General features: G+C 35.9%; 1 protein-coding gene across 3 annotated transcripts in view; it reads left to right on the top strand.

The window, feature by feature from the left end:
* RBM33 (RNA binding motif protein 33) overlaps positions 1–15275 on the top strand; it is a 162701-nt gene that overhangs the window by 67625 nt on the left and 79801 nt on the right. For all 3 annotated transcript variants that reach the window (XM_067542720.1, XM_067542719.1, XM_067542721.1), the window contains exon 10: positions 1786–1844. In XM_067542720.1, the coding sequence (XP_067398821.1) occupies positions 1786–1844 (59 nt within the window). The remainder of the gene's footprint in view (positions 1–1785; positions 1845–15275) is intronic.

The following is a 15275-nucleotide window of genomic DNA, read 5'->3' as shown; positions in this document are numbered from 1 at the left end:
AAAAGTGAAAAGTTAGTGAATTTAGCCCAGTATGTCCATATATAAAATAGTAAAACAAAAATATTCAACAGAAGTGTATGGAAGTTAGACGTAGGTGTGAGCTATGAATAGTTACTAATATTTTAGTTCTTGTAGCTTACTCACTTTGGAAGAAGGGAAATTTGGGAAACCTCTGATAGGAGTTGGATTCCCCAATATGGGATTTGTTAATTCAGTGGTGAAGTGTCAAGTGCTACTAGTTGCTGTGACTACCACTAAGAATTTAGGTATGTGCTGTAGGCAGGTCCCAGGATATTAGAGAGACAAAGTGGGTGAGGTAGTACTTTTTATTGGATGGCTTTTCTTCTAATGTTAATCCCTCAGGGACATAGTACAGTGGCCTCCATCTAAAGCCAGTATTTGATAAATGACTGTTAGAGATAAGTGGGAAATGTTTTTGGAAAAATTTTGGAGGGGTCAGAAATGTTTTCCCATCCCAAATCTGGATGAAAAGTTGAAATTTCTCATTTTCACTGACAGGCAATCTGGAAGGAAGGGATTGTGGGGGGGGGGGGGGGGGAAGGTTTGAGTCAGTCAAAATGTTTTTTGTTTTGACATTTTCAAAATGTTCAATTTTGATTTTAATGTATATTTAATTTTTTTATTTTACTATAATTAGCTCAAATTTTGAAGTGAAAAATGGCATTTTTCATGTGGAAAATGTCCAAATGGGATGTTTCAATAATTTCAAAACTATTTCTAAATCTTTTTTGAAGCAGCAAATTTGTTCAAACCAACCCTGTTCCATGAACAGTTTGTTGAGATAAATCTGCATTTTCCAGTGGAAAAATGTTTTGTTGAAAGTTTCGCAACCAGCTCTAGTTACCACATCTGTTGATATCAGTGTTTCCCTGTGCACCATATTTATATGATTGTATGTATTGTGTTTTTTGTTAATAACCTCAAGAGTTCAGTAATATAGAGGAGTCTGATGTGCTGATCCACTGTTGAAGTTTTGAAATTCAGTTTACTGGCTTCCTATTTTTGAGGTGCAGGATTCTTATCCTGCTGCAGCCTTGTATAGAATGATTATTTTTCGTTTTAGACATTACATTGCTTCTGTGAATATCACAAATTGAGAGTGACCCTTCTCAGCCTGCAGAGTGTTTAAGGAAGGAACCTTATGTGTGGAATGCCCCATGCTGTAATGTTAATAGGAGACATCAGTGCATAATTCTGAAATTCTTACCCGCTCCCATTTTAGGTTCTCCATAGTTATTCCAGCTCCTGATCCATGGTGATGGCTTAGCATGTATACTGTTTGGATACTATAAAGACCCACTGAAGCATGGAGCCTGTCTATAGGGAGTCTCAGTGGCAATCTAAAAGGCACTGAGAGGGAAGAAGTTAGGATATATATGTTGAATTCCTTCTTTCGCGTTTGAAGCATTGATTACACACTGTAGGGTAATGTCATTTAGATCCATCTTTACAGGTCTAAAAGCATGTACCTTGTTCAGTTTAGCGATATGCAGTTTTTTTTCTCTGACAGTAGGCTGTTTAATTCTGGAAAATTCAGCATTGCATTATCTAACTTATGCCAGGAGAATCCTAATTGCCCTATTGAACGTTGGAAACGAAATTTGTTTCCTCTCAGCTAATTTTAGGGACTGTGGAGCACATGCTTAGTTCTGAAAGGTAAACATAACCAGCAATGATTAAGATCTGCTACGTGACTACTTTTGGAGATAAAGTCAACAACTGTTAGGTAAAATAAATTGTATTAAAAGGTGTTTCTTGTTTCAGTGCCCTTGTTGCCAGTCCCAACCCAGCCAAGACCTGCTGTAGGACCCCAGAGATTTCCTGTGAGTAGCAGCTGTTTCTTCTTCTGTGATATGGATAAGCATACATTTGCAAAGAAATATTAATATAGCAAATAAAAGCTGTTCCAGTGAAATATAATTTTAAGGATTTGTAAATATTGACAGTAATCTCTGCAGTTGAAAATGTTTGTTAAAAGCTTAAGGTCAATGGATTTTTGAGAGCAGAATTAATTCTGTTTAACTGTAAAATTGTTGAACCAGTCTCTCCAATGGGAGAGGTACAAATGCATCCGGTCTTAGAGAACTTTTTTTCATTTTACTACTGGCATCTTTTAAAAAGGCTGTTGAAAAAAATCTCTCAGGCTAATTATATTTATTATAATAGTCTGTGCCTTATTTTCTGATAACTTTAAGCATTTAAAAGGTTTTATTATTTATATCAAAAATTGATTTGGCACTCAATGATCCTTCCCTTCTTGCTTATTTTTGGCTTCCAAAACATACTAATCTTTTTTTAGCTCTTTCTCTAAACTAGTCTGACCTCCTGATTTATTCTGAATGGACAAAGTGCACAAAGTCACTTGTTCATAGTTTTCCAGTTTGTGGTACTTTTTATCTTAATTTATCTGTTTTGTATCATTTTAGTTCCTTACAACTGTTCACACAGAGTATCAAATCATGTAAATGAGTGTAATTTGTGTGTAATGATGCCTTCATTTGCCAAAACTTGGAGGCCCACACATACTTTTCTTGTACATGAAGCTCATGTACCAATGAGCCAAGCTCATCTTTGGTAATATATGTGATGTTGAAGGGGGAAGTAAAAATGTGTTTATCAGACTATACCAATATATAGAATTCATCTGTATAGAAAAGGCAGATTACAAAAAAATTATCCTGGTTTTGAGATTTCCATATGCATATGGTATGAGGATTATTTCTATGCAGAATATTTCTTCTTAGATGCTTATCCAATCAATTACTTACACTTGTTCATTTTATATAGCGTTACCAATAGTCGTGTTAATTGCTATAGAATCTACTTTATGAAGTATAAAAAATATTAAATAACCTAAAACAAACTGTGGCTTTACAAAGTCTGGTAATCGTTTTACCTAATTTTGTCATAGGTCTGTGAAATTTTTATACTCCAGGTTACCACAATGTGATTGTGGTACAACTAGAGGAAATACTATTATCTGAGTGCAAGTCTGAGTGCAAAGCAGAGAAATCATCCTAATATTTACAAAATGTTAATTTAAATCACTTTGTGAAAATTGGAAATATATTGTATCCCAGAATCTTATGTTTTGTTTTCATGTGATTATATTTTAATTGATCGGCTAGTGAGCAAATTTTGAAATGAAAAGAAATTGGAGAAAGAAGAATGTATAAGTCTGTTGTAATTGACATCCTTGTTTTTAGAACAGCATATTAAAGTTGGAACTTGACTTCTTTAAATAGGCTGTAAAATTAAAATTTTTAAAATCTTTTTTCCTATTTGCTTGACAAATACTAACATACATATAGCTAAATAATGCATATACAGCAAAACTTTTAAATGGAATAAAATAACAGATTCAACTTACTTTTAATATAGCATTGTATTCCTCTTCTGACTAGGAATATTTTTCTTTTCTCACCTGAAAGTTTCCCTAAAGAAAATGGGGCATCTTCTTATGAAGAATGACACTGGTACTTGCTGTTTATTAAGTAACTGATATTCAGAGCTAAGAAAATTCTTTTGGTTAGCATCTGTTCCTATTAAGTGGAGAGGCAGTGCATCCTAGTAGACAGAGCACTGGACTGGGACACAAGAGACTTGGGTTCTATTCCTGGTTCTGCCACTGACCTGCTGGATAAGACCTTGGGTAAATGACTTCCATTCTCTGTGCCTCAGTTTCCCAATTCTGTAAAGTAGGGCTAACGATACTGACCTCTCTAGTAAAGTGCTTTACAGCTCAGAGAGTATCAAAGCTGCTATGTAAGAGCTAGGTATGAGTAGCAGCATACATATTTCACTTTTGTTTTTATCAAATGTAGTATATAGCTGTTGAACTGAAGTCAAATTTCCCTTCAGATTTGAAAGTTCTATGTGCTCCATTTATCTGTTCAACCTGTTTTCCACGAAAATAAAATATATGGTGTGAAATTTGCATAATTGTCAGAGGTATTATATTTTTAAAGTATCACTGTGTATAGAAGAAAAGCTTTTGTTAATAGAGCTATTTTTTGCTGTGATGCATGTTAATATCTGTTTTGCAAATATTTGTATTCTATCCTTAGTTGATATATATTACAACATGGAGACCAGCAGTTAGAAAACTTTGCGAATACAGTTTAAAAAGATGAGTAAGACTGAATAAAATGTTGTTGGAATTCCTGTAAGTCTTTCTGATTGAGATAGAGAAGTCTTTTGAACTTGATTTTACTGTTACTTTATAGGATCATGTAAACAAAGGGTCTGAGTAGTCCACAAAGCAAATCAGATTGTTTGTGTTTTTGTTTTCATGCTGCTTAAGTGTTTCTAAGAATTGTTTTGGGATTGTAGTTAATTTTTTTTTAAGTATGTGACAACAGGTTCATTAAAATATTTAGGTTTAAAGTTAGTCCTTCTGTGGACACAATTGTATTGACTTCAGTGAAGTTGTACCATGGATGTGTTTAGCATTTTGAGTTTCATGTTATAAGAAATTGGTAAAAAGCATAATGCAGTGCTTGCAGCGATTGGAGTTGAGCAGTGATTGGAATTGAGACAATTATTACACAAATCAATTGCCACTAAATACAGTTTTTGATACCGCATTATTTTATATTTAGGGTTTTTTAAAACATTTTAATCTCTACTTATTTATTTATTTAAAGCTTTGTCTGTTGGGTGTTTTGGAAGGAAGGTGGGAGAAGACAAACAGAATTACTTTTTTGACCTTCTACGCATTCCTTCTGGTTACTTCAGAAGATCTGGGGTAATTCAGAATCAGAGTAAAATCTTGAAATGCTCAAGGAATACATCAAATACCTCATTGTCTAGCATTTTCCTTTCAGTAAACAGTCTTTCTTTAGTGTGCAAATAAGTCTTTATCAATAACCATATTAAACTTATTGGAAATTAAGTAGGTAATGGTTCTGAGATGGGGCGATCAGCCGAAGGCTGTGGCAAACTTGTACACAGGGTAAAAATTAAAACAGTTGGTTCTGAAGAGTACCTACCATTCTATAAAAATTGCAGAAGATTCCACAGGTTTCCATTGTAGTATTCCAGATCTTTCTTAAAATGTATTCAAGTTTGTGACAATAAAATTTATGCAGAGATTTTAATCAACATGTAGTTAACACTATTTAATTCTTCCAGTTATTTTTAAATAGTCCATTTTAAAAAACAGCACATTAAGCTACACATTCCACTGAGCCTTCCAGTAGGTCTGGTCTTATCTATGTATCTTGGGCTTTAAGCAAATCAGAGCAGGACACTGGCTGTAGGTTTTGTCTCAAAGTGCCAATCACACGGTTGTCATTTAAAAAATAACTAGTAGCTAAAAGCCCATATTGTTGCACAGGTATGGCAGTTGGACCAGATAATACACTGTCTCCCTCATACATCCAGTGAAATTGTTGCATGCAAATTAGCTGTAGAATAAAGGTGGTAATTGTCACATCTGATATTAGTGGTCTAGGACTCTTGACATGGCATAGATAAATGCCCTATTTTAGCTGTACGCACTGCATGGATATAATTAGTAAAGTCAAAATGTCTGAGAACTTAAAAATTGGATGGTAGCAGAGTGCGAATCCCAGTGATTGAACGTAGTGATATTCTACACAAAAAGCTTTCAACCGTGCTTGTATCTTTTTCCATCACTTCATGCTGACTCAGCAGACATTCTAGGCTTCAGTGTGATAATCCTGGAATTTTATTATATAGATAGCCCAGCCAAAAATCTGCTCAGATGACTGTGCCATTTTTGGCTAAACCAATTGAAAGCTTTAACCATGGAGCAATTAACTAGGCCTTCTGTATTTTTGACAGTTTCCTGGTCATATTAATTTATTTATATTACAATAGTGCAGATGTCCCAATCGAGGATTAGGACCCTATTGTACTAAATGTTGTTCAAATGAATAAGACTGTGCCTGTCCCAGAAAGATCATAATTTAAGACTATAACAAAATGTAACAAGCATATGGGGCGGGGGGGATGAGGCAGAAGAGAGGGAGGGAAAGTTAAAAGGAAACATCTTTCATAAATCAATGGTTTTGTTCTCCCTAGTTGCTACCAATCCAATTTACGTGGCTTAAGATCCTCAGTTGGTATAAGCTGGCATAACTTCATTGAAATATTGACTTCAGTGACGCTCCACCAACCTACTCCAGCTGAGGAGGGTGGCCCAAAGTCTTCACAGGTGATGAGTTGGACCTTGTCTATGGTGTGTTTGAAAACTGAGTCAGCAGCTCTCTAAAGAACCATTCTGAAATGCTGCTTTGTTGTTAAAGGTTCTAAGGTTCCCATGGTGTGGCCAGTATAGATAGGAGCCAACTTTACAAGGAAGCCATTTTATAAATGTTATATAAACTAGGTTGTGCATAGAAAAACTGTCTTATAGCATTAATGGGCAAAGTACCACTTTTCTGACAGGAAAACATGTTTAAATATGGCTCTCTGGAAAGCTACTAGGCTCTGCCAGCATGGTTTCCAGCTCTGTAAAGACAAAGTCTTTTAAACACTATCTGGCCAGGAAGTATAAGTAGATAAACAAGGGCAGGGGATGGGTGAAAGCCAAGTCAGGCAGTCCATCTCTATAACCTTTATTTTGCACCCCCACTCAGGATAGAACAGTCATCCCCAAATTCATTTTCGACTGGGTTTGGGCCATTCCTTATGGTGGTAATAAATGTGTTTAAAAATAAAAAGGAATACTAAGTATCTTCAGCCAAAAAGCCTGTCACCATAATTTCCCTCTTGTGTGCCAAATCACCATCCTGTCTTCTTTCAGAAACTCTCCTTAAAGCGCACTCAGTCCTTCAAGCCTGAAGGTCATCCATTAAACATTGTAAACTAAAAAGAAGAAATAATATATTCTGAGATTGAACCCTCATATGATCAGCTGAAATACTATGCTTAAATTGTGTTTTCATAGGTTCTAATACCCTTGATGCAAGGACCATGTTTAAATTCCCACGTGTTGTACAACATCAAGTATAACCGTGCTTAAACACTTATGTACGGAGCAGAACTTAAATCTTCTAAATTAAGTCATTCTTATACATTTTCTATTTTATTCAGTATAAAAATAAGATTTTTAATAGAAGAAAATGCCCTCAGGCATTCGCGAACAACTTTCCACGCAACATACCTTTTTAGGTTGTTAGTTATTTTCTCTTTCTGGTATGTATTCATCCGTATCTCCTTTTCTATTTAAATATTCTTGCTCTCTACTTCTCTAATTGTTTCTATTTTTCATACAGAAATCACCACGTTAATTACTAAATATTCTCTTTTTCTGATTCCAGCATGCTTCCTTAGCTATTACATTCGCTCTTTTAAAAAAAATTCAGATATGTAAGGTTATATTTTTAGATTAGTTTTGGTTCTGGCATTGAACCATTTCTTGTAAACTTCTTGCTTAAATAAGTCTTAAGTTTCTTAAGCAGTATCTTACAATTATATTCTGATGTATATTTTGTGTTATTTGTGGAAATCTTTAAAATAGCATTTCAGATAACTTAAGATAGTGATGCATTTTTTTAACAATTAATGTTTTATCTCTTACCCTTCATTTGCCATGTCTTAGATTGTGAGATCTGAAACAAACACTGTCTACGATTGTTAAGGCAATATCTCACTGGTGTGAACACTATTGTAATACAAACAATAAATGTTGCTACTAATGTTAAAAATTCTAAGTAGCATTATGAAGTGGAGTACAGGTTGAACTTGTGGTCCAACACTAAAACCAAGGCTTTAGCGAATTTAGTAGCTTGAACTTTTTTGTGATATTATACTAAAGCATTTTTTTTTATTATGCAAGTCTTTCTTTTGGTGGATCCTAAATACTGCACATTTTAGGGCAGTGGTTCTCAACCTTTCCAGACTACTGTACCCCTTTCAGGAGTCTGATTTGTCTTGCGTACCCCAAGTTTCACCTCACTTAAAAACTACTTGCTTACAAAATCAGATATAAAAATACAAAAGTGTCACAACACACTATCACTGTAAAACTGCTTACATTCTTATTTTGCCTGTATGAAATTTTTACTTTGCTAGTACTTTTTATGTAGCGTGTTGTAAAACTAAGCAAATATTTATTTAGATGAGTTGATGTACCTTCTGGAAGACCTCTGCATACTCCTGGGGGTACTACACGTATCCATGGTTGAGAACTACTGTTCTAGGGAAATGAGGCAAAATGAAACTTTCCATTGTCTGAACTGGAAAGTGAAAATAGCAACTTGAATGAAATTAAATTTTTGAAATGATTTTAGATTTAATATTGAGGTGGTATAACAAGTAAGGAAATCAGGGATTTTAAAAACTAGCATCTAAAGGTTTTGGCTCACATTTAAAGTGAATTACTCTTAATTCATGTAGCTTTGAATTGTCTTGCAATTTACATCTCCAGAACAGTCTGTCTTTTCTGAATGATATTCAGATGATGCTTAACTATTATTACATGTTTTGTAATAGCATTTGTTTGGGAGGTAAATTACTAATGGAAATGAAAACACTTGTGAAAACAAGTCTACTGTACTACTTCCTCAACATTATTTTGCTTTAGTTACGGCTTTACTATAATAACAGTAAATGAAATTTTCACTGGATTACTGTGTAGCAACAGCAGATCACAGGTAGTGTAGAAAGCATTTTGTTTTCATTTAAGAGGGTACATGGTATCAGGTGGTGGTGATTGACATTTCTTGGATAGTGCTTTATATGGCATTTCATGCAAATCATGTTTGAATGAGACTGCTGCATCAAATTATATTTCTTTCAGATTATAGCCCTTGCAGATGTGCAACTGAGTTTTGTTCAACATCTAGCAAAAAGCTTTCGTTTTGAACATTTACTGTTTTCACAACTTGTCTGCAAAGCCCTGTAATTACAGCACTTAAGATAGTGAAGGAATGATGGGCATTTTCTCTTATCAGATCTATAAGTAGTAGCAAGCAGATGCAGCATGAGATCCTTCCAGCTGTCAAATATTGTCAGGCTGGCATAGAGGGAATGCAGTTTAAAATGCAGGTGACATAATACCCAACATCCTCCATTTGCTAGTAGGCTTCTGATTAATCACGATTACCATACATTATCATACCATCAAATTTAATCATATCAATGAATTCCCATCTGCAAGAGGAGCAGCAGCAGCTAAACATGATGGTAACAGCTATTAAATAAGAGAGGAATAGATGGTTTCTAAAATGCTGTAACCCTTTAACTTGTCATGCTATCTCCACGGTGCACATGGTCCATAGATGTTAAAATCAAACAAACAGAGAACTCATACATTTATATTTCATGGTACTTGGCATATTTGGTTTGTTTGCTAACTGCTATTTCAGGCTTGTGGGCATACTGAGTTGTGGAATTAAAGATATTTAGAATAAAATGTATTTTTAATTCCTGTATTAATGAAATCTTAGACTTTTCAATACTTTCATTTTTACTATCTGCTAAAAAGAGGTTGCTAAAATAATTTGAATGAATGCAAATTTAACTTCCCCCCTTCCCCCCCAAGTCTTGTGAGTAAGGTACCAATTCTCTAGATAAGCAACTAGCACAAGTTGTTAAACATAACCATATAGCAGATAATTAGAGGCCAGTAAGGAGACTCTGTTGGCAAAAGTCAAGAATCCCCTTCTCTCTCATAAGGAAATCCAATGAACATGTTTTACATTGTATACAAGAAGCAGTTATATGAATTAGTTTTGTATACATTGTACTTAATATTACTGAATGCAGAACTAAAATACATTATACTATTATCTAGGTTGTGGCTCTCAAACTGGGGGGGGGAGCAGGCAAGCTCCCCTAAGGGGATATGAGATGGATTCGGGGGGGGGGGGGCATGGGTGGAGTGGTGGGGAAATGGGGGCAATGCCCCCCCAACTTACGATGAAGGAGCTGTCTCCCCCTGCTGGGTGAGGGATGCTGGGCTGAGAGCAGGGCTAGGCGGCATTGTGTGGACCCCAGCACCTCACACAGGCAGCCCCGAGCAGGTGTTGGAGGTGGGGGACCCTTAGGAGGGGAGCAAAGGTGGGGGGAGGATGCTGCAGGCAGTGGGCCCAGCACTGCTAGTGGAGTGGGAGACAGAACTGGTCCAGCTCCGCACTTTGCGCAGCTGCTTCAGTCTCCAGTCAGCATGCTGCTTCCGGCAGCCGCCGCCACCTGCCTCCAGCAGCAGCAGCCCCGCCACCACTTCCAGGCACACTCTCTGTGCTGCTGCCGCTCTGCAGTCTCCCAGAGGCAACGGCTATGATGGCGCTGCTGCCCAAGGATAATCCTGATGACGAGGTGCAATTCCCCACTGCCATTTTTTCAGAGGGGGGGGGCACATCAGGCTCTGGAGCTGCCCTTGTCCCTCCCTCCCCCACCACAAATAAGCAGTCAAACTCCGCCTATCATATGTAGGCTCTGGGACTTTTTTTTGAAAGTGGGGGGCATGTTTGGGAGAAGGGTACAATTGTTACACAAAAGTCCATGGGGGGGGCTCCATTTAAAAAGTTTGAGAACCGCTAATCTATGACATCATAAAGCCCTATAATTCTATTTTAACTACTCATACAATTACATAGCAAAAATATTCTTTATTTAAAAATTTTTCTTTGTTAAATAGCTCTCTCTTACTCATCTCCTGTGCCCTCAATTTCCAGCCATTTACAGTTTGAATGATATAATCGAAAGTGTGTGTAGGGAGGAGGTATCAAACACATCGTGAAGTGGAAGGTGTCTGATCTATCCTACAACAAACTGAATCTGCATCTGAGAGAGAACAGATTGTATTAATAGATTCTGAGTGCAGAAAGGCAGATAGGCCTCAAACCTGGAAATGCACGTGTGCGTAACATTGTGCACGCAAGTAGTACTGGTGAGTTCAGTAGGAGAGCTCAAAATGTAAAGTTACTCAGATGTAAGTATTCGGGTCAGGGCTATGTAAATCATTTCCAGAATCAAATTTCCCTGCAGAATTATAAACCAGGAATCATGTAATTTAACTACTGTGTAGCAGACTTAAATGTTGTTTGCTGACATATCTCATGGTCCAGATCAGCTGCATCAGAAATATTAGTAGTTTGTAAAGTTGCTTTTTGTTTGGTGGATTTTTTTGCTGAAAATATAAGCATATTTGTTTTATTTTTTTAAAAGGACATGATCACTCAATGTTTATTTTGCTGTGAGGTTCCCAAGTTGCTTTTACATTAGTTACACAAATATCCCATTGCACCACCCAGGCTTGAATGAAATAGAGATCCTGAATTTCTTGTATTCATGGTCTGGTTTAGTTTTAGCCTTTTTCAGAATTCTAGTTGGTGATGTGCAATATCAGCAAGACCACATCAGGCCATAAACATTAATAGTCTTCCCAGTTAATAGCCTCTAAACGAAAGATAAAGAAACCCTCTTAATGAAACTTAATCTCAATAGTCTTGAAACTGGGAAAGTTCCAAATGTGCTTTTCCTATTCACGTGTTTGGGGACACTGATCAATCTGATATTTCTAATACATTATAAATTTTCCAGCACACCAGTATTCAGAAAGATTTTTATTCTCTTTAAACAAAGTGGTTGCTGGATCCTCTATTCCCAATGGGAATTTTTCCAGTCTTCCACCCTAAATTTAACTTCTATTTTGTACCAGTCCTCCAATTTCTGTTCTGTGTGATGCTCCTACGTTGTATTGAATCTTCAGTTAAACATTTCAGTATTAGCAGTAATGGCCATCCTTAACTTTCTTTTTGTAGCTCTTCTGGATTTTCTAACAGAATGGCCCAGACTTGGTCCTAGACCTCCCAATGTGACTTCTCAGGTCTCAGCGTAATAATGTGTCAGATATATTCTATTCCATGTCTAGTGGATCACCTAATATTCAAGGTTCGTTTTAGTTTTGACTTCATTTGGACAGACTTTCCCAATCTGTTGTCCCATCCTAGATCTGCCTATAGTCCTACAGCTCCCACAGCTCTTCTGTTTGAACCACTTTTCCATTTCCTGAGACAGTTTGAACAGAGCTGAGATAACCACTTATTTTTTAACTGACTTCTGAGTGATCTGATTCTATTGAAAGTAACTACACATTCCATTTAAGATAGATACACATTCAATATCACATTAATCTGTTTATTACTATAAACTATTATGTCCTGCTCTTGATAAAGGCACTTAAGGGCTTAACTAAAAGGCATAGTTTAAGTATTAATTTAATTAGAGAAAACCATGATGCTAGTCAGTGGGTTTATTTTCTCCTCAGTGCAAATGCATCACTGAAATAAGCATTAAAGGGAAGCTACTATGTAACTTAGATCCCAAATTTAGGTGTTTAAAATAGTATTAGAATGAGTTTATTTTTCAATTTCAGTGAATCATTCCTCATTCTAAAAACATTGTACCTACTAGTAAATGAGAACCAAGTGTAATTGATTAGGAGGATACCTCTTAAAAGCATACATATATAAATTCTACATTAAAATATTTTATAATGCACTCAAGGTATGTAAAATGTGGCTGGTTATCCAAGAGGATAAGTGCTTTCTCCTAAAAGATAGGCATTTTAGGAAAGCTTTTTGAAAAGTCTGATGGCTGCTGAAATAAGAGGATTAACATCTTGTGACAGATGGCTATAGTTTTAATTGTGTCATAGGTTATAGCGGTCATTATTCTTTGCATTTAAACCATATAATAAGAATTAACTGAGTGGCCCTGCTTAACCGTCAATGGGGTTCTCGTAGCTCTTTGCATTTTAAGTGAGATTAATAAATGAAAACATGTTGTAGAGACAGGGTGTAATTTATTGAAAGATTCATGAAGTTTCAATGACATTGTTAAGGTATTTAATTAGTCTCATGAAAAAAGTATAGTGACCCTTTTTGGGAAGCTGATAAGTCCTATAATAGCTGTTAGATCCTCTTTATTCCTTGCTTTATAAGATTAACTTTGTGCTAAGCAATTTATGCTAAGTTTTCTCTTTTATTGGTAACCAAAGTTATTGGTGCTTCTTGAATAGATTATTCCAGATAACATCATGTAATTAACAAGAGATGCAGAAAAGTAAAAGTACAATTTGTGTAAGAATTGTATGAGAGAATGTTAATTTCTTAACTAGGAAGGATATTTAAGAGGATAAAAAGGAAAGCAAAATAGTGCAATTCTTTGAAAGGATTAAAGTAACCTTATCTCGTATTCTTTTAGAAGGCAGGATTGCCTGAGTGTGTGAAAGTCATGTTCAATGAGCTATTCACGACTCTAATGAATTGTAGACACAACTTAGCATTGCAATTTTTGCTAAAGTGATTGATAGCATGCAAGTTATGCCTTAGCTATATTGAATAATTGAAGTTAGTAAAAGGGAAATTGCATAACTGGCATAGCATGTAAGACTGTAGAAAGAAGTATTTATCTGTGTATGGAGCCATAATTTGTGGTATGAGGGGAAGAGGACTTTTTTTGTCAAGTAAACTTAACATAAAATATTTCTGAGATTTCTAAAATCTACCAGGCATGAACATTTCAATATAAAGTTAATTTTAAACAAAGTTTATTTCAGGTATTTGCTGTCACCTTAGGAGCTAAGCAAATTTTAAATGTTATCCTTTAGGTATCTATCCACTGCCACCTTCCTGACTTTTCAGAATAGAATGGCACTTTCAAGTGCTCTGGGATAAATGGCTTGCTAGAGTTCCACATTTATTGTTTTTCAAAAATTTCCAGAACAAATTAATTCAGTAAATTAACGGTCTGGCATTCCTAACATGGAGTCTGAGAGTTTTGTTTTTCTCAGAGAGTGGATGGAGTGGGGACACTCAAAAGAGAAAATGTGACTGACCACTGTTATCTGTTCCCCTCCAGGCCTGAAATCCCTTTTGAAAGGTATGATGCGGCCTGAGAAGTGGGAATGAGTCTCTAATATCACACCTTCAAAGAAGGAAATTAATTATCCTTTTAAAAATTATTTATCTTTTAAAAATATTAATGTGTGAATTTGATTGTAAGAGTTTTGAGGCAGATATTTTTTGTATTTCTGCTAAGTGCCATGTAATCAGCCACTGTCAGAAGACGGGATACTCGGCTAGATGGACCGTTGGTCTGACCCAGTATAGCTGTTCTTATGTTCTTGTGTATATTCTAATTAACAGTTCTTTATAAATTAATAATTAGTTGTGTAGTCTCTGGTTTGCCTTCTTTGTTTTTTGCCTTCCATGATATATTAGGGTAATTTATTATTATTATTGTGTAATCAACATTATTTCAGAGGACCAAAGTCTGCCTAAATTATATTAATACAACACATGAACTTCAGTGAACTAAGCAATATTTTGCCCAATATAAATGGGGCATATCCGCAAACTGAATTGTAAATAGCTTTTCATTGGTGTACCTTCACCCTTTCTGCAATTCTGACCTTGGAATCTCCAGAAAACAAGCAAATTAGTTCTCTAAATATAGCTACATTAACATTTTAGAGAAAACAGCTAATGTCAACATTTTTTCTCTGTTATGGAAAATGAGCAATAAGAATTCAGTCCCTCTGTACACTGATAGTTGAGTCAATCCAACTCTTTTCTTCTTAGCATGCATTTGCTTTAACTCTCTCCTGTAGATTTGCAGATTTCAAATCCCAAATGATAGCGTTTGTCTGCTTTATAAGGCAGTAAGAAGTTTGTTGCCTCCAGTCCCTTCTCATTGAAGTTCTACTTACCTTTAAACTCTGACAATAGGAAAAGTGCAATAAATGAACTCTTTTTTTCCTGGCTTTGGTGCTATCAAACCATAAAGCCAGTAGAGCTTAAAAATGTTTTAACATTTAAATCAAGCCACCGCAGAAATAGAGTAGCCTCTCTGAGATGTTTCACCCTGCTATCTCCCTCCCCCATCCCACCCCCACTCCAGGTGAGTGGTGGTGGTGGCTAGTTGTTAGTCCTGGATTTTGGAATAGCTCAGGAAGCTTTACTTTCTAGTTGAAGGTATCATCCGGAATATTTTTCCTGTATAAAGTTTCATTGACATCTATAGTACAGATGGATGCAATGTGATTGTAGTAAAAAGGACATCTGCAATGGCAAACCATTCTCAAAACTTCTTGTGACTGTTCTTAAGACACGACATGCACCATAAACATGTTGCTTGGATTCTACAGTTTCTTTCTGTTCAATATTGTGCATTCTCATTACATGACCGGATCAGTGATGAAACTAATATTCCCTGTTGGTGAGAGAAAAAACTCTTCCAAGGCCCATCTACCTATCTTTCTTCCCACATCGCAT

This window comes from Emydura macquarii, unplaced genomic scaffold (assembly GCF_026122565.2).
Source record: "Emydura macquarii macquarii isolate MOO-44397 ecotype Brisbane River unplaced genomic scaffold, CSIRO-AGI_Emac_v2 contig_719, whole genome shotgun sequence".
Taxonomy (NCBI): domain Eukaryota; kingdom Metazoa; phylum Chordata; order Testudines; family Chelidae; genus Emydura; species Emydura macquarii.
This window is presented reverse-complemented; position numbering and strand designations above follow the sequence as displayed.